At 37.5% G+C, this 20,621-nt stretch overlaps 1 protein-coding gene across 1 annotated transcript in view; it reads left to right on the forward strand.

Annotated features, from left to right (window-relative positions):
• Positions 1 to 20,621, forward strand: part of LOC132535853 (fibronectin type III domain containing protein 3C1-like) — a 56,620-nt gene that overhangs the window by 24,582 nt on the left and 11,417 nt on the right. Inside the window, exons 8-10 of the mRNA XM_060183296.1 lie at positions 2,885 to 2,944; positions 3,526 to 3,664; positions 17,285 to 17,423. Of these exons, the coding sequence (XP_060039279.1) occupies positions 2,885 to 2,944; positions 3,526 to 3,664; positions 17,285 to 17,423 (338 nt within the window). The remainder of the gene's footprint in view (positions 1 to 2,884; positions 2,945 to 3,525; positions 3,665 to 17,284; positions 17,424 to 20,621) is intronic.

The following is a 20,621-nucleotide window of genomic DNA, read 5'->3' on the forward strand; positions in this document are numbered from 1 at the left end:
CTGAACATGGGCATTGACTGGTCGATCCATACTCCCAGTCTGCCTCTCTCTTTCTCTAATAGGGTGGGGTTCTGGGGAAGCGGAGCTCCAGTACACATTGATGGGTTCGTCTGTCTAGGGAAGTCTGGTCAGCATCTTGTTGGCATCTGGAACCTGGTGGCTGAAAAATGAGTTAACATACAAAGCCAAACAAACTGTTGAACAATCATGGACCTAAAGACTGTAATAGTGCAGATGAGGTGTTGGGGGGTATTCCCTGAATGCTCTTGTGTACTTTTGCTTTCAGGTATATATTTTCCCCTAGTTTATGGGCACGTGTGAACCTATGCTCTATCTCAGGGGACCTGGACTATATCTAGGTTTGGGGACTTTATTGGGGAGTGGACCACCTGGAATGGAGTTAGAGAATACTATGAAAGGAAAGTTCTCACCTGAGTGATGAAGCTGAAGGGTTGTCATTCCACACCTGAAGTCTCTGGACACAGTCTGAAGCGAACTATGCTGAGGTGGCACTCGTTGCGTTGATTAGGTTGCGATCCGCGGATACAATATTATTTGATTTGAATTGAGAGCAGCATGCAGAAAAGTGGGCCCACACTAAGGTTCCAGGACTGGGGGAAATATAGGCTCTATAGTAGAAATGTGAGGTTCCTGTTGTCTTAGAGTTCAAGAAGACAATGGATAGTTATTGTTATCATCACATTATTTGGTGATTGTGTTAACTTCAGGGTTTTTTTAAGGAAAAAAGAAACATTAACAAAATTGAAGGCCTTTGAGTACACAAGTGAAGTATCTGTTGGGTTGTCGGAAAATTCATGTTGCATTTTTTGGTTTTGTTTTGTTTTCTTTTGCAAAAAAAGATGTGTCAAGGCTTCTCCTACAACCCAACATATTGCAATGGAAATAAAAAGATTGGGGTTCTCCCAGTAATTTCTTGGTGAAAACTAGATATAAAGTGGAATTAAAATTATAGCAGAATGGGTTTAGAAATGTTTTCAGACTACAAGAAATAGGACTAGAAAAAGATACAGTAGACAATAGAGCAGGAATATAGACAATGACTTCAAAAAATTGATAAGGAGATGTGATCTGAAAGAGAACAAACTGAGAGAAACACAGTGGAAAGAAAATTCCAAATGGGGAAGAAAGAAGATAATTTTCCTAGGGGGTAGGCAGTAGTGCACTTGGTTGAGCACACACATTACCATGAGCAAGGACCTGGGTTCAAGTCCCTGGCCCCCACTTGCAAGGGGAAAGCTCCACAAGCAGTGAAGCAGTGCTAAGGTGTTGCTCTCTCTCTTTCTCTTCATCTTTCTGTTTCTCTCCCTACCTTCTCCTCCTTCTCAATTTCTCTCTGTCTTATCAAATTAAAAATAAAATAAATGTATGATAATATCATCATCTTCCTAACAAACAACTGGACAAGAAATAAATTACAGACTTAGAATTGTCCATTTTGCACTTTAAAAATCAAAACACATCATAAGCTTTATTTGCTATAAATTTTCATCTTTATTCAGAAACTCAAAGTATACCTTCAACAGAATTAGTTCTAATATAAAGTTTTGTTATATTTCTGGTATAATTCAAAGCTGAAAATTGGCATTTATGAATGACAGTACACAATCTTTACTGGACAAAGGGATAAGAAGATGTAAAATGTGATAAAATTGTTTTTTAAAGTTAGGTATTATATTAATTTACATGGTTAAAATTTCTGCTTTTAAATATTTTGCAAAGGGGACCGGGTGGTAGTGCCGCGGGTTTAAGCGCACATGGTGAGAAGTGCAAGGACAGCATAGGGATCCTGGTTTGAGCCCCTGGCCCCCCACCTGCAGGGGAGTTGCTTCACAGGCAGTGAAGCAGGTCTGCAGCTGCCTGTATATCTTTCTTTCACCCTCTCTGTCTGCCACTCCTCTCTCGATTTCTCTCTGTCCTATCCAACAACAGCAGCAATAACAATAACAACAACAAGGGCAACAAAAATGGGGGAATGGCCTTCAGGAGCAGTGGATTCACAGTGTAGGCACCGAGCCCCAGCGATAACTCCGGAGGCAAAAAAAAAAAAAAATTGCAGAAAACGTTTTACACATATTTGGCTGTACATCTCTCTCTTAACTCTACAGTCTTGAATTACCTTTAGCTGGTAGCTTCAGCCTTTACTAAAAGCAATAGTTTTAACCCCTTTCAGATTTTTTCAGAAGTTAAATTCTAAAATAGCTCCTTAATGTAGTAGAACACACCAGGCACTGTGGACTATTTGTTCATGAAGAAATAGATGTAGAGCTCACACCCATCCTATCCACTGTAGCAAATAGGTTCCTACCCCAGAAAGATTGTTCTATGTGACTAAAAACTAAATTGCATGATGTGTCTAAATTCTTTCAAATCAGCACTATCCATAATAAACTAGTTATAGAGAAATCTATCATATTGTGGTATAAAGAATATTTAAGGAGCCAGATGATGGCACACCTGGTTGAGTACACATGCCACAGTGCTCAAGGACCCGGGTTTGAACCCCTGGTCTCCACCTGCAGGGGGAAAGCTTTGCAAGTGGTGAAGCAGGGATGCAGGTGTATCTTTCCCTCTTTCTCTCCCTTCCTCTCAATTTCTGACTATCTCTATCCCATAAATAAATAAATATAATTTTAAAAAATAATATTTAAAATCAAACTCATTTATTAAAGTCACATGAAGTTGTATTAATTTGACACAAATGAAAATTTCTGAATCATTAATGTCAATTCATAAAATGAATGGTTATCTAAACTTTAACAAGAAATGTGCTTCTTTGTCTATCAGTTGAAAATATAAGATTAAGTCTACTGCTTAGTTTTAAAATATGTGTGCACTCCATTATAAACAAACGTTATCTTCACAGTGGTGATGAATTTGCATTTACTCTACTTGATCTACAGCCATCCATAACCTATTTTGTAAGGTAAGAACTCCCCTACCCCTTATAGCCTCCAGATTCCTCAATTTATATCAGTTTAATATTTATAATTTCTGCAGAAATTGTGTTGCTTGCTAGAAAAGTAACCTTTCTTTTAAGTTTCAAAACAACCTTCTCCAAATACTGCAGTAGTTCACTTCCATTTAGAACAGGTGAGAGTTGATTTCCAAACCATTATCTTCAAGGTTCCAGCTGCACCTCTATTGGAATTTATTTTTTCCTCCAGGATTATCTCTGGGGTTCACTGCAGGCACTTCGAACCCACTGGTCCTGGAGGCCATTTTTTTCTACTTTTGTTGGATAGGACAGAGAGAAAATGAGAAATTCACCACTTGTGAAGCGAACCTCCTGCAGTTGGGGAACCAGGGACTTGAACCGGGATCTGTGCAAAGGTCCTTATGTTTCACCGTATGTATGCAAGCTTAACCCAGTGCACCACCACCGGGCCCCTCTACTGGAATTTGTTATAGTTTCCCCATAAAAATATATCTGAAAACTCAATGCATAATTTTGTACATATGTTAGGATAAATATTTGAAAGCTTATAATTGTCATTAAATGTTTAGGGTTACAACTGTAAGAAGCTCAACACAGAGAACTGTGTCTGAAGTGGTTAGCTTCACAACTCCAGATTGCGAACCAGACCCTCCTCTTGCACCCAAATTGATTAGCAGATACAAGAGCAGTCTGAATTTGCAGAGTAAAGTAAGGAATTTTAAAATAATTTTTTTGTTTGTTTGTTTTTTTAATTTATTTCTTTATTGGGGAATTAATGTTTTACATTCAACAGTAAATACAATAGTTTGTACATGCATAACATTCCTCAGTTTCCCATTTAACAATACAACCCCCAATATGTCATTTATCATCCTTCATGGACCTGTATTCTCCCCACCCTAGAATCTTTTACTTTGGTACAATACTCCAATTCCATTTCAGGTTCTACTTGTGTTTTCTTTTCTGATCTTGTTTTTCAACTTCGGCCTGAGAGTGAGATCATCCCATATTCATCCTTCTATTTCTGACTTATTTCACTCAACATGATTTTTTCAAGGTCCATCCAAGATCTGCTGAAAACAGTGAAGTCACCATTTTTAATAGATGAGTTGTATTCCATTGTGTATATATACCACAACTTGCTCAGCTACTCATCTGTTGTTGGACACCTGAGTTGCTTCCAGGTTTTGGCTATTACAAATTGTGCTGCCAAGATCTTTTTGGATGGCTGTGTTGGGTTCCTTAGGATATATCCCCAGGAGAGGAATTGCAGGGTCATAGGGTAGGTCCATTTCTAGCCTTCTGAGAATTCTCAGGACTGCTCTCCACAGAGGTTGGACCAAATGACATTCCCACCAGCAGTGTAGGAGGGTTCCTTTGATCCCACACCCTCTCCAGCATTTGCTGCTGTTACCTTTTCTGATGTATGACATTCTCACAGGAGTGAAGTGATATCTCATTGTTGTCTTGATTTGCATTTCTCTCACAATCAGAGACTTGGAGCATTTTTTCATGTGTTTCTCGGCCTTTTGGATCTCTTCTGTGGTGAATATTCTGTCCAAGTCCTCCCCCCATTTTTGGATGGGGTTATTTGTTGTCTTGTTGTTGAGTTTGGCAAGCTCTTTTTATATGTTGGTTATTAAACTCTTGTCTAATGTTTGGCATGTAAAGATCTTCTCCCATTCTGTGAGGGGTCTCTTGCTATGGGTAGTGGTTTCTTTTGCTGTGAAGAAGCATTTTAATTTGATGTAGTCCCATAGGTTTATGCTTGCCTTAGTCTTCTTTGTAACTGGATTCGTTTCATTGAAAATGTCTTTAAAATTTATGCAGAAAAAAGTTCTGCCAATATTTTCCTCTAAGTATTTGATAGTTTCTGGTCTAACATCCAAGTACTTGATCCACTTGGAATTTACTTTTGTATTTGGTGAAATACAGTGATTCAGTTTCATTCTTCTGCATGTTTCAACCCATTGTTTCCACCACCATTTGTTGAAGAGACTCTGCTTTCCCCATTTAATAGTCTGGGCACCTTTGTCAAAGATTAGATGTCCATAGGTGTTTCTCAACTCTCAATTCTATTCCACTGGTCAGTGTGTCTATTCATGTTCCAGTACCAAGCAGTTTTGATGACAATGGCCCTATAATACAGTTTGAAATCTGGGAGTGTGATGCCTCCGGTTCTCTTCTTTTTTCTCAAGATTGTTTTGGCAATTCTAGGTCTTTTCTGGTTACAGATAAGCATTTGTAGCATTTGTTCTATTCTCCTAAAAAATGTGCTTCGGATCTTGATGGGGATAGCATTAAATTTGTAGATGGCTCTGGGTAATATATTCATTTTGATGATGTTAATTCTACCAACCCATGAACATGGAATATCTTTCCACTTCTTTGTGTCTTTTTCAATTTCTTTGAGTAGTGACTGATAATTTTCAGTATACAAGTCTTTCACTTCTTTGGTTAGGTTTACTCCTAGATATTTTATTGTTTTTGTTGCTATAGTAAAAGGAACTGATTTCTGGATTTCAATTTCTTCTTAGTGTTTGCATAGAGGAATGCCACTGACTTTTGAATGTTAATTTTATAACCTGACACCTTACTGTATTGCCTGATGATTTCCAAAAGCTTCTTGCTGGATACCTTAGTTTTTTCCATGTATACTATCATGTCATCTGCAAATAAGGAGAGTTTGACTTCTTCTCTTCCAATCTGTATGCCTTTAATTCCTTGCTCCTGCCTGATTGCTATGGCAAGAACTTCCAACACTATGTTGAATAGTAATGGTGATAGTGGGCAGCCCTGTCTAGTACCTGATCTGAGGGGAAATGCTTCCAGTTTTTCACCATTGAGTATGATGTTGGTTGTAGGTTTGCTATATATAGACTCCACTATCTTCAGGAATTTTCCATCTATTTCCATTTTTTGTAGTGTTTTGATCATAAAGGGATGTTGTATTTTGTCAAAGGCTATCTGCATCTATTGATATGACATTGTGGTTTTTGGTCTTGCTTTTGTTGATGTGGTGGATCACATTGATTGATTTACGTATATTAAACCAACCTTGCATGCCTGGGATAAACCCCACTTGGTCATGATGAACAATCTTTTTGATATACTGCTGTATCCGGTTGACTAGAATTTTGTTCAATATTTTCGCATCTATGTTCATCAGAGATATTGGTCTGTAGTTTTCTTTTTTGGTTGTGTCCCTGTCTGCTTTTGGTATCAGGGTGATGTTGGCTTCATAGAAGCTGGCAGGGAGTATTCCAGTGTCTTCAATCTTCTGGAAGACTTTTAAAAGTAGAGGTATTAATTCTTCTTTGAAGGTCTTGTAGAATTCATTTGTAAAACCATCTGGTCCAGGACTTTTATTTTGGGGGAGATTTTTGATAACTGTTTCAATTTCATTAGCTGTGATCGGCCTATTCATGTTATCCACTTCTTCTTGACTTAGTTTTGGAAGTTGGTAGGTATCTAGGAAATCGTCCATTTCTTCCAGGTTCTCTAGGTTGGTGGCATAGAGTTGTTCATAGAAGCCTCGCATGATATGTTGAATTTCTGTGGTGTCTGTTGTGATATCTCCTCTTTCATTTACTATCCGGTTTATGTGGGTCTTCTCCCTTTTTTTGTTTTGTGAGTCTGGCTAAAGTTTGTCGATTTTGTTTACTCTTTCGAAGAACCAACATTTGCTTTCGTTGATCTTTTGTATGGTTTTTTTATTCTCAATGTTATTTATTTCTGCCCTAAATTTAGTGATTTCTATCCTTCTGGTTTCTTTAGGGTTCCTTTGTTGTTCTTCTTCTAGGTCTTTAAGATGTGCAATCAGGCTGTTTATTTGTGCTTTTTCTTGTTTCCTAATGTGTGCTTGTATAGCTATGAACTTCCCTCTTAGGACTGCTTTAGCTGTGTCCCAAATATTTTGATAGCTTGTGTCTTCATTTTCATTGAACTCTCGAAACATTTTGATTTCTTCCTTGATTTCCTCTTTGACCCAGAAGTTGTTAAGAAGTGTACTGTTGAGCTTCCACATTTTGGGACTGTTACTAATCTTTTGTTGATTGTTAAGTGTTAGTTTAATTCCACTGTGGTCTGAGAAGATGCTTGGGATGATTTCAATGCTCTTGAATTGGTTGGTGTTATCTTTGTGGGCTAATATATGATCTATCCTTGAGAATGATCCATGTGGATTTGAGTAAAATGTGTATTCCAGTTTCTTGGGATGAATGACTCTGAAAATGTCCAATAGTTCTAGTTTACCTGTCTCTTCATTTAGCTCCCTTATGTCTTTATTGATTTTCTGCCTGGATGATCTGTCAAGTTGAGATAGTGGGGTGTTGAAGTCCCCTAATATGATTGAGTTGCTGTTAATATATTGCTGTAGCTCTTTCAGTGGAAGTTTGATGTATTTAGATGGCTTCTCATTGGGTGCATAGATGTTAATAATTGTTAAGTCCTCTTGATTGACTGATCCTCTGAGAATTAAGTAGTGTCCATTCCTATCTTTTTTAATATTATCTATGTTAAAGTATATCGTGTCAGATATGAGAATAGCTGTTCCTGCCCTTTTTTGTGGGTGTGCCATTGGCTTGTATGATAGTTTTCCATCCTTTCATTTTAAGTCTGTGTTTGTCTTGTTGAGTTAGGTGCGTTTCCTGTAAACAGCATATTGTTGGGTTGTGTTTTCTGATCCATCTTCCTACTCTGTGTCTTTTAATAGGTGAATTCAGGCCATTGACATTTATTGATATTTAAAATTGAACATAATTTAAAGCCATTCTTGTAGAGTTTTAGAGTGTTTTGATATATGTCCTATTTGTGGTGGTCTAATTGTTTATAGGAGACCTTTCAGAACGTCTTTCAGGGCAGGCTTGGTGATAGTTGATTCCTTCAACTGTTGCTTGTCTGAGAAGGTTTTGATGCCTCCATCTAGTCTGAATGACAGTCTAGCAGTATATAGTATTCTTGGTTGAAAGCCTTTCTCATTGAGCACTCGATAGATATCTTGCCATTCTCTTCTGGCCTGTAGTGTTTGTATGGAGAAGTCTGCTGCTAATCTTATGGGTTTTCCTTTGTAGGTGACTCTTTGTTTTTCTCTTGCAGCCTTCAGGATCCTTTCTTTATCCTTATTCCTTTCCATTCTAAGTATGATATGTCTTGGTGTCTTTAGGTCTGGGTTAATTCTGTTTGGGACCCTCTGGGCTTCTTGAATCTTTGTGTCTTTGATGTTGTCTAGACTAGAGAAATTTTCAGCTATTATCACCTGGAAAATGCTTTCTTCCTCTCCTTCTCTTTCTTCCTCTGGTATGCCAATAATGCATATATTGTTTCTATTGAAGTCATCCCATAGGACTCTGTTGTTGTTTTCAGCATCTCTTAATCTCTTTTTGAGATCTCTTACTTCTTTTTTAGTTGTCTCTAGTTCATCCTCAATCTAGCTAATTCTGTCTTCAGCCTCATTGATTCTATTCTCTCTGCCCTCTACTGCTTTCTGGAGTTCATCTATTTTGTTGCCCTGTTCTGATACTGTTTTAGCTTGTTCAGGTAGTTGCGTTCTCAGCTCATCGATTTCAGCTTTCATCTCTCTAGTAACCATGAGATAATTAGTATTTTCTTCCATAGTCTCATTTGTTGTTCCTGTATTTCTGATTACAATTTTTTCAAATTCTTTACTCACTCCTTTTATTATTTCCTTAGCTAATGTTTGGATGTTGAACTCATTTTGTGCTTCACCCTCTGGAGGACTTTTATCTGGACTCTTGTCCTGGTTTGATTCTCCAATATTTCTTCTTGTTGTTTTAACCATTTTATATATTATGTTATGAGTTCCCTTTATCAGTAGTTTTCAAAGTACTGATCACTATTGCCTGGATTGACTTGTGTCTAAGTAAGTTAATTAAAGAGTTCACAGTGGTGGAAGTTAACGGCTGTTTCAATAGTATTTTAATCCCTGAGTTGGAGCTCAGTGGTTTAAAAGCCTCTTTTTTTTTCTTCCCTGTAGGCTATGGAAGCCTGAGGGCTTTTAAACTATCAATAGGCTTCAGCTTAATCACTGACTCTTGACCAAGAGATAAAGCAGGGTGTGGCAGAGATAATCCAGTGGTTATGCAAAGAGACTTTCACAGCCCCTCAGCTATACCACTGAGGTATAGGTCTTCTCCTGAGTTTCCTGGTTAGATCTCTGTCCCCTGGTGACCCTCTCTGTCACTGCTCCAGATTCTGAGGGCAGTAGCAATGGAGACTCAGAGTTGCACTTGGTGAGTCTCTGGGGAGTCCTCTCCTCCCTTCAGTTGTCCCCTTGTTGGTGGAGCAGACTGGAGGTGGTGTCTCAACTGATAAGCTGCTGGACTGTTAGCAGTCACTTAATACCTCCTTATGCTCCTCTTTCCTCTCTGTCACCAGCCACACGTGTTTGTACTTACCGGTGATTTAGTGGGTTCCTGTGGTCATTCTAGTCCTGTCTTGTTCGGTCCCGGGTGGTCTCCTTTGGTATTCCTAGTTGGTCCGGGAGAGAAGAGGAGAGGAGAGGAGAGGAGAGGAGAGGAGAGGAGAGGAGAGGAGAGGAGAGGAGAGGAGAGGAGAGGAGAGGAGAGGAGAGAAAGCGATCTACTGCTGCTCGTAGCTCCGCCTCCGGAAGTCTTAAATAGTTTTTATATCATTTTATTGAGTTAATAATTTACATTATAGTTGTTGATACGTGGGAACTGTTTCCCACCTCCATGTGCAAGGAGTCTACAGAACATACTCCCAACTTATATCCTTTTCCAACATCATACAACTGAACTTGAGGCCCTGTCCACCCCATCCTCCTCCTCTTTCCCAAAAGTCCTTTCCCCTTTCCTTTAGTGAAATACATCACACCTAGTCCATGTTTCATTTTGTGTTTTCCCTTGTTATCCTTGTTCTTTAAGTATCATTTATGAAATCACTCAGTATTTGTCTTTCTCTTTTTTTTTTTGTTTTTACTTATCTCATTTATCTGTAGTTGCATCCAAAATGTGGCAAAGGAGATAACTTCATCATTTTTAGCAACTACATAGTATTGAATTCTGTATATATGCAACAATTTTATTAACCATTCATTTTGTCACTGGACATTTAGATTGCTTCCAAGTATTGGCTACTATGAATTGTGCTGCTATAATCATGGGTATATATAAATCTCCTTGAAAATATGTTTATATTTTCTATGGATAAATCCCAAGGAGAGAAATTGCTAGGTATTACAGTAGGTTCATTTCTAATGTTCCCAAAATCTCCAGGTTGTTTTCCACAAGGATTAGACCAAGTCACATTCCAACCAACAATATGGAAGTATATGTTTCCTGACAGTCTTTCCAACCTTTGTTGTTATTGTTCTAATATATGACATTCTTCACTGGTATAAAGTGCTATTTCATTGTTTTTATTTTAATTTCTCTGATAATCAGTGATTTGGAGTACTTTCTTTTTTTGATATTGATTTATTTCCTTTTTGTTGCCCTTGTTTTTTTTTTATTGTTGTTGTAGCTATTATTGTTGTTGATGTTAGATAGGATGGAAAGAAATGGAGAGAGGAGGGAAGACAGAGAGGGGGAGATAAAGATAGACACCTGCAGATCTGCTTTACCGCTTGTGTGAAGAGACTTCCCTGCAGGTGGGGATCCAGGGGCTCTATCCAGGATCCTTCCGCCCATCCTTGCACTTTGAGCCATATGTGCTTAACCCGCTGTGCTACCGCCTGACTCCCGATTTGGAGTACTTTCTTATGTGTCTGTTGGCCTTCTGGATCTCTTCCTTGGTGAAGGTTCTGTCCATGTATTTACACCATTTCTTAAATCTTTTATTATTAGTGATTTAATATTGATTTATAAAATTATAAAATAACAGGGGTACAATTGCATACCCTTTCCACCACCAGAGTTCTGTGTCCCCAATCCCTCCACTCGAAACTGCAGTCTTTCTCCCAAAGTGATAAATATCAGTTGACTTTATTTCTAGAACTATATGTCTGTCTATTTATCTATAATTTTGCCCATTTTTTTCTATGATGCTACCTGTTCTTCACTTCTAAGTCACACCTACACCTATTATTGCTTCTGAATGTCTTTCCTTTTTTCCTTTTGTCTCTGGATCCTGTAGTCATCTTCTCCTGTTCCCAGTCTGGGAGTGTGTAGTGTAAATCTCCATTCTATAGAGTGTCTTTCTGCTTTGGTGATGGTTCCCTTTGCAGAAGTTTTTCAATTTGATGTAGTCCTATTGATTTATTTTTGCCCTTTTTGTTGTTGTTGTTGTTAGACTTGAGTCTTTTAAGACACTTGCTCTGTCAGTGTTTCGTCTATGTATTTGGTAGTTTCTAACTTAATGTTCATGTTTTTGACCCACTTATACTTGACTTTAGTGCATGGTGACATGTGGAGGTCAAGTTTCATTATTCTGTATGTTTCAACTCAATTTTCCCAACATCATTTGTTGAAAATACTTTCCTTACACCATTTAATGTTTTGGGGCCCCTTGTTAACAATTATTTGCCCATAGCAGTGCAGGCTTATTTCTGGGTTTTAAATTGAATTCTACTGTCTGTGTGTCTATTTTGGTTCCATTACCAGGCAACTTTGGCAGTAACCCAGTGATATAATTTTGGGTCAGGAAGTGCGATGACTCCAGTCTTGTTCTTTTCACTCAAGTTTCTATAGCAACCCTAGGGATTTTCTGATTCCATAAAAATACTTTTGAAGCTTTTGTTCTATTCTTTTAAAGAAATTCGGTGGTACCTAGATAGGAATAGCATATGGCTCTGGGTGGGTCATTTTAATGTTGTTAATTCTTCCTATCCATGAGCATAGGATGTTGTTACATTCTTTTGTATCTTTTTCTGTTTCCTTGAAAAGTGATTCTTGACATTTGGTATACAGGTCTTTCACTGCCTTTGTTAATTTATTCCAGGGTATTTAATTGTACTTAATGTTATAGTAAAAGAGATCAATTTCCATATTTCTTCTTCGAGTTTAATGTTTACATAGAAGAATAACACTGATTTTTGCATATTTTTTGTTTTGCTTTTAATTGCCACCAGGGTTATCACTGGGGTTGGTGCCACCATTATGAATCCTGATGGCCATTTTTTCCTCTTTTTTTTCTTTCTTTCTATTTTGTTTTTATTTGATAGGACAGATAAATTGAGAGGGAAGGGGAGGTAGAGAGGAAAAGAGAATGATAGACACCTGAAGACCTGCTTTATCGCTCATGAAGTGCCTTCTCTGCAGTTGGGATGCAAGGGTTCAAACCCACGTCCTTTGTGCATAGTGATATGTGGGCTTAACCGAGTGCACCACCACCCCTCCCCTCGTATTTTAGTCTGCCACCTTACTAGATTTTTCAACAATTTCCAGAAGTTTTCTACTGGCTATTTTAGGAATTTCTAAATACATTATCATATCATCTGCAAATAGTGACAGCTTAACTTTTTTTTTTTAATTTAAGGGATGTGCATCCCTTAAATTTATTTCTCAGGCTAGAACTTCCAAGACTATTTTGCATAGTATTGGTGATAATGGGCTGACTGAAGAGTGAAAGCTTTCAATTTCTCACCATTGTGTATGATGATTGCTGTGATTTTGTTGTATATAGACTCAGCTGATTTGAGGAATTTCCCATCTATCCCCATTCTTTTTAATGTTTTGACCATGAAAGGATGTTGAATCTTGTCAAATGCTTTCTATGTATCTACTGAAATAATCATATGATTTTTCACTTTACTTAGTTGATGTGGTGGATCACATTTATTGATATGCATGTATTCAAACAGCTTTGCATCCCTGGTATAAAACCTACTTGGTCATGACACACAGTCTTCTGAAGGTACTACCTACCATATCTGGTTGGCTAAAATTTTGTTGACTATCTTAGCATCTGTGTTTACCAAGGATAACAGTCTGTAGTTTTCTTTTTTGTTGTTGTGTCTTTATCTGCTTTGCGCATCAGAGTGACTTTAAAAGGAGTATTCTTGTGTAATTGATATTTTGTAAGAGCTTGATAAATATAGGTAGTAACTCTTCTTGCAAGATTTTGTAGAATTAATTTATAAAACCTTCAGGGTCTGGATTTCTGTTGTTGAAAAGGTTTTTGATTACTGTTTCAATTGTTTTAACTCTAATTGGTATTGGTATATTCATGTTTTCCAGTCCCTCCTTGTTTAGTTTTGGGAGGTGATATGCTTCTAAGAATTTATCCATCTCTTCCAGGTTCTCTAGTTTGCTGACTTACAGTTGTTCATAGAAGCCTTTCATGATACTTTGAATTTATTCAGTAATTATGTGTCTGTTATTATTTCTCTCCTTTTATTTGTGATACAGGTTTTTGGAGTCCGCTCCCCTTTTTGTAGTGAGTTTGGCCAGGCGTTTGTCAATTGTGTTCACTTTTTCAAATAACCAGCTCCTAGATTCATTTTATATTGTTTTTGTCACTGTTATTTCCAATGTTGTTTATTTCTACACTAACTTTTTTCTCTTTCTGCTTGCTTTGAATTTATTTTGTTATTCTTTTAATTAAGAAATTCTTCTGGAGTGCAGTCAGGTCACAGTTTTTTTTCTTGCTTCCTGATGTGTGCCTCTGTGGCAATGTGTTTTCCTCTGTCCTGCTTTAGCTGTGCCCAAATATTCTGATAGCTTGTGTTGTCTTCATTTTCATTTGTTTTCTAGAACATTTTAAATTCCTCTTTAACTCAGTAGTTATTAAACAATTTACTTCTGGATTTCCACATTTTTGTATTTTTTCTAACTTCCTGGTTGCTACTGAATGTTAGTTTAATTCCACTGTGGTATGCAAAAATTCTGGGAATGATTCTAATGCTTCTGAATTTAAATATGCAGACTTTGTGGCCTAGCATATGTTCTACCCCTGTGAATTAAAGAAGAATATATATTCCATTTCCTTGAGGTAAAGAGATCTCAATATATTTTCTGGGTCTAACTTAGCCATCTCTTCATTTAATTCTACTTTGTCCTTATTGATTTTCTGCTTGATTGATCTGTCTGCTTGAAAGAGTAGGGAGTTAAAATCCTTTAATACAGTGGCTGGGTACTGGCACAGCGGATTAAGTGCACATGACACGAAGCACAAGGACCTGCACAAGGATCCCAGTTGGAGCCCCCGGCTGCCCACTAGAAGCAATGGATTCGTAGTGCAGGCACCAAGTCCCAGCAATAACCCTGGGGGCAAAAAAAATTCGTTAATATTACTGTATTGTAGTTAATGGATCTTCTTCAGTCTCTCAGTAAGTATTTTATTTATTTTGCTGCCCCTTCATTTGGAGCATAGGCATTAATTATTGTGAGTTCTTGGTTGACTGATTCTTTGAGCAATATGTAGCTACCAATCTTATATTTTATTGCTTTAATTATTTTGAAGCTGATTGCATTAAATGTGAGTATAGCTGTTCTTGCTTTTCTTTTTCTTTTCCTTTTTTAGGTCCATTAGCTTGTATAATGGTTTTCCATCCTTTCATATTGAGCCTATTTTTGTCCTGTTATGTCAAGTGGGTCTCCAGTAGATAACACATTTCATTCATTTTTCCACACTCCTACTCTATGTTCTTTTTTTAACTTTATTTATTTAATTTCATAGGACAGAGACAAATTGAAAAAGGAGAGGTGATAGATAGGAAATGACAGAGTGACACCTGCAGCAGTGTCACCACTTGTGAAGCTTTCCCACTGCTGGTGGGGATCAGGGCTTGAACCTGTGTTCTTGCTCATGGTAATATGTGCAAGTAACCAAATGCACCATCATCGGGCCCCCCACTCTGTGCTTTTGATGATTGAGTTCAGACCATTAGCATTTAAAGAAACAACACATTTGAGATATTTCAGTGCCATTGGTTTATATGGGTTTGGATATGTCTTTGCTTTTATAAGACTCCCTTTAAAACTTCTTGTAAAGCTGGTTTGGTTGTCATTGATTCTTTTTTTTTCCCTCAATCATTGATTCTTTCAATTGATCTCCCACCCCCCTTTTTTGAGATTGTCTTTATCCCTCTATCCAATCTGTATGAAAATCTGGTGGCATAGAGCATTCTAGTTTTTGTTTAGAAATCTGCAGGTAGCCTTATGGGTTTATATCTATATGTCATTGTTCTTAGGTTTCTGCTTTGAATATCTTTTTTTTTTTTTTTGCCTCCAGGGTTACCGCTGGGGCTTGGTGCATGCACTATGAATCCACTGCTCCTGGAGATAATTTTTCCCATTTTGTTGCCCTTATTGTTGTTATAGGGTTTTTTAAAATTTATTTATACAATGTCATTGTTATTGTTATTGCTGTTGTTGTTGTTAGGACAGAGAGAAATCAAGAGAGGGTGGAAGAAAGAGAGGGGGAGAGAAAGACAGACATCTGCAGACCTGCTTCACCTCTTGTGATGCGACCTTCCCAGCCAGGGGCTCAAACCAGGATTGTTACCGGGTCCTTGTGCTTTGCGCCATGTGTGCTTAACCAGCCCTGGTATCTTTCTTTTTTTTAATCTTCAATTTTCTCCAGTTTAATTACAATGTTTCTTGGTCTGTCCATGGGTCAATTCTATTTGGTATTATCTGAACTTTTTGTATCTGTATATCTTGCCAGTTACTCATTATGGGAAAGTTGTCTGCTATTATTTCATCCAGTATGTGTTCCTCACTTGGATTATTTCTTCTCCTTCCGACAGACTGAGGATTTGAGTATTGTTCCTCTTTAAGTCATTATTCATGTTTCTGGTGGTGTTTTCATTGTCTCTTAATCCCTTTTCTGGTTTTGGTTCCTGTTGTTTCTCAGAGTCTCACCCGTTCTTCCATTTCTGTTGGAGTTTTCTTCCATGAGTATTCTCATTTCAGTGGCAAATATGTGAACTCGTTTTTCAGAGTCTACCTCCAAAAATTTTATTATCTCTGGTTTATTTGACTTTTTCTGAGCTTTTGTCCTGATTTTTGCTGGGATGAATTTCCAAATCTACTCTGAACAGGCTAGTTAACATAAAAAGTTATAAATATTGTTATATATATATTTACCATAAATTTTAAAAAGCATTTCTTTAATGCTTATTGAAGCAACATTGGCTTATTATATTATTTAGGTTTTAGGTACACAGAATTACACATCAACATATGTATAAATTACATTATGTCCACCACCAAAAGTCTAGTTTCTGTCCTTAACATACTATTGATCCTTTTTACCCAACTAACCCAGCAACCTGCCCCCCCTCCCCAAGGCTCACTTCTGGTAACTACACTTTCTTTTTTTTTTTGGGGGGGTATTACCTTATTTATTTATTTATTGGATAGAGACAGCCAGAAATTGAGAAGGGAGGAGGTGATAGAGAGGGAGAGAGACAGAAAGACACCTGCAACACAGCTTTACCAGTCACAAAGCTTTTCCCAGTGGGTGGGGACTGGGGGCTCGAACCTGAGTCCTTGTGCATTGTAACATGTGCACTCAACCAGGTGTGCCACCACCCAGGCCCACCATACTTTCTTTTTTAAAAAATTTATTTATTTATTTCCTTTTGTTGCCCTTATTGTTTTGTTGTTATAGTTATTATTGTTGTTGTTGGATAGGACAGAGAGAAATGGAGAGAGGAGAGGAAGACAGAGAGGGGAAGAAAAAGATAGACACCTGCAGACCTGCTTCACCGCCTGTGAAGCGACTCCCCTGCAGGTGGGGAGCCAGGAGCTCAAACTTTCTTTTTTTATAGTACAAAATTTTGTTGAATTTTTACCTTATTTATTCATTTGTTTTGTTTCTTTTATCTACCACATATGAGGAAATAAAGCAATGAACATTATAAAATATTCTGCATTAGTAATATGCTGTTTCTTTTGTGCATTACTTCATTACACTATAATAAAAGGATCCCTAAAAGTCAAAATTATCTCCATTTTTAATATAGAGAAACTAGCATTCAGAAAGAATAAGGGGCTGGTTCAGGAGCATACAGATGGAAAATAAATTGAAGTCGGGACCCGAATATAGGCCAGCCTGATTTCCAAATTCATTGTCTTAAATTTCAAGGGGTTGGATTTTAAACCTAAATATAATGGAGAAGACCTAGCATTCACTATAACAAATCTTCAAATAAACACTGCATACAAGTTCAGGGTATGTGTTTATAATTTGTAAATTCGCATTGTATGTTAATATAAACGTATAATCCTCACTAAAGATGAAAAAATAAACGCTTTTAATTTAAGCTAAGCCTTGTTTTGCATTACGTTCTCATAACAGTTCAAATAACTTTCTTTATAGTATTGTTTGCAAGATATGCACTTTTAAAACTAAACATTTATTGCCAGTGGTCAGCCAAGTCACTCTCTGTTATTCGAACAGAATTCTACCTGTAACATGAAAGGAAAAAATAATCCTAGTAAACAAGTGAAATGTACTGCCTGTCCAGATAATTCTGAATCCCCTAGAGAACCATATATAAAGGAAAAGATCCATGCACATCATGTAAGAATTGGATCGGGTAAGTAATGCTTATATTTTTATATTCAACCTGCCCTCTGTGTTTTAATGGTAATGAGAAGAAATCTTCCAATTGCCTTCAGCATTATAGCGCATTGTCTTAACCATATGTATATCAAATATTTCACCATATAGATTACTTTAATTGTAAACTATATGTTTTCTGGTTTTTTATTTTTTATATTATAGAATTACATGTCAATAGGGGTTTGAATCCACACCATTCCCAACACCAGAATTCTGAATCTTCACTCTCCCCACTGCAATGCACCACAGTTCCCCTGAGGTAGTAGACATGGGCCAACCATCATCTCTACGAATATCTGGCCACAGTTACATATAATTGCCCCCTTTTCCTCCTGATTCAATCTTCTTACCCTCCAAGCCACTCATGAAAACATAACTACCTCCATATGTCCCTCTCCTTTTCTCTCTCTCTCTCTCTCTCTCTCTCTCGATAGAGCTGGAATTTAGAGTCCTTTTATCTTCATCCTATCACTTCTCCCCCACTGGGAGTATGGATCAAGGTTGCTTTGGGGGTGCAGAAGATAGGAGTTCTGGCTTCTGTAATTGCTTTTTTGCCTAGCATGGGCATTGACAGGTCAATCCATATCCCAAAACTCTGGAGGTACATCTCTATTTCTCTTTCTACCTATCTTTCTCTTTCTCTCTCTGCCTGTCCAATCTGAAAAACTGTGATTACTCCAATTAAGATTATATTGAATATAAAAACCACAATTAGAAGAAAATATCAAGGAGCTGGACTGTGATACATCCAGCTGAGAACACAGATTACCATATACAAGAACCAGGATTCAAGCTTTCCCAGTCCTGACCTGCATAGAGGAAGCTTCATGAGTGGTAAAGCAGTGCTGTAGGTCTATATTTCTCATTCTCTATCTCCTCTTTCTCTCTCGGTTTCTCACTGCCCTATAAATTTGAATAGATAAATAAATATTTTAAAGGTACTAACAAATATTTTTATTATTTTACTTTTTATTTTATTTTGGGTACAGACAAAGAAATTGTGAGGGAAGGGAAATATAATAGATAGATGATAGAAAGACTGATTGATAGATGATAGCTATAGATAGATAGATAGATAATACATATGTAGATGATAGATAGATAGATAGATAGATAGATAGATAGATAGATAGATGATAGCTAGATAGGACACCTGCAGCACTGCCTAACTGATTGTGAAGCTTCCCATCTTTCAGGCGGGGGCCAAGAACTTGAACCCAAGCCTTGAATACTGTAACATGTGTTCTACTGGGTGCACTGTTGCCCATCCTCCATAAATAATTCTATTTTTAAAAAAGAAGCATTAATGATACATGGAAACTTTACAAGAAATTACATTGACATAAATTATTTTGCCTTTAAACTGGCATAAACAGTTCCATTTCAAGATGGAGCTATATGGAGGTACACATTTCAATGAGTTTATTTAGCTTTTACAACTTTGTGTTGTAGAGGTTTTATATATTTCAGACACAAATTCATTTCTTTTTTATTGATTATCAATATTGATTTACAAAATTATAAGATAACAGGGGTACAACTCCACACCGATCCCACCACCAGAGATCTGGATCCCCACTCCAAAGCTACAGCAGTTCTTTCAAGGCTGCAAATATAGGTCAACTATTATTTCTACAACCATCTGACTATATCTGTATATATTGGGGATTTTTTTTATAAAAAGAAAACACTGACAAAACCATAGGATAAGAGGAGTACAACTCCACACAATTCCCACCAACAGAACTCCATATCCCATCTCCTCCCTTGATAGTTTTCCTATTCTTTAACTCTCTGGGAGTATGAACCCAAAGTCATTGTGGGATGCAGAAGGTGGAAGGTCTGGCTTCTGTAATTGCTTCCCCACTGAACATGGGTGTTGACTGGTCGATCCAGACTCCCAGCCTGCCTCTCTCTTTCCCTAGTAGTATGGGGATCTGGGGAAGTGGAGCTCCAGGACATTGGTGGGGTCGTCTGTCCAGGGAATTCTGATTGGCTAGCATCTGGAACATGGTGGCTGAAAAGAGAGTTAACATATAAAGCCAAACAAATTGTTGACTAATCATGAACCTAAAAACTGGAATAGCGCAGGTGAAGAGTTGTAGGGGTCTCCATTTTGTAGATAGCTAGTAGGCATAGTTTAGTTATATTCCAAAGGGCCTGTGGCTATACTAGTTTTTTTTAAAGAGCCCATCTTCTCTTCCTTTTCAAGTCACACATACACCTGTTATTACAACCAAATGTCCCTCCCTTTTTCCTCTTCTCTCTCTGGTTCCTGATGAAGTTGAAGTTCAGAGCCCTCTGGTCATCTCCCCCCTATCAATTCTCCCCCACTGGGAGAATGGATCAAAATTATTTTTGGGGTGCAGAAGGTGAGATTTATTGATTCTGTAATTACTTCTCAAGTGGACATGGGCATTAGCAAGTCAATCCATATCCCCAGCTGGTTTCTGTCTTTCCCTAGTGGGGCAGAGCTCTGAAACAGTGAGGTTCCAAGACGTATTAGTTAGGTCATCTGCCCAAAGAAGTCAGGATAGAATCATGAAAGCATCTGCAACTTGGTGGCTGAAAGGCAGCAAGATACAAAGTGGGACAAAAAGATTAATGAACAGGAAACAAAAAGTAGGAGTAGAACTGATGAGAATAGGGATCTTAGGGTGGCAAGAAGCTAGGAAGTCCATTCTAGGCATGTTCCTAGGGTCCCAAGAATATCTAAGTTTCTTGCTTGAGTTTTGACAAAAATATTGCCAGACAAATTTCTTCGCAGAGAAATGGCTTGCAAATAAAAAGACTTAACCATCATTAATAATATGTACTCCCAATATGCATGCACCAAGTTACATATATATATTATGTATATTATATATATAATATATTATTTACTGACCTTAAGGGAGACATCAACAGCAGCAGAGTATTAGTTGGAGACCTCAACACATCATTCACAGCAAGATACAGGTGGTCAAGATAAAAATCAACAAGTAAATAGAAACCTTAAATGAAGTTATAGATAGACTTCCAGAGGTGTAGCTGTGGAGTCGGTGCCATTTTAAATTGTACTCCTGATAAACTAGGGGGGGGGGATGAAAAATCAAGAAAATATAGCCAGGATTTTTTCAGAAACTCATTAAGCCACAAGTGAGTACAGACACATGTAGCCAGTGGGTGGAAA

The sequence above is a fragment of the Erinaceus europaeus genome, chromosome X (assembly GCF_950295315.1).
Source record: "Erinaceus europaeus chromosome X, mEriEur2.1, whole genome shotgun sequence".
NCBI classification, from domain to species: Eukaryota; Metazoa; Chordata; class Mammalia; order Eulipotyphla; family Erinaceidae; genus Erinaceus; species Erinaceus europaeus.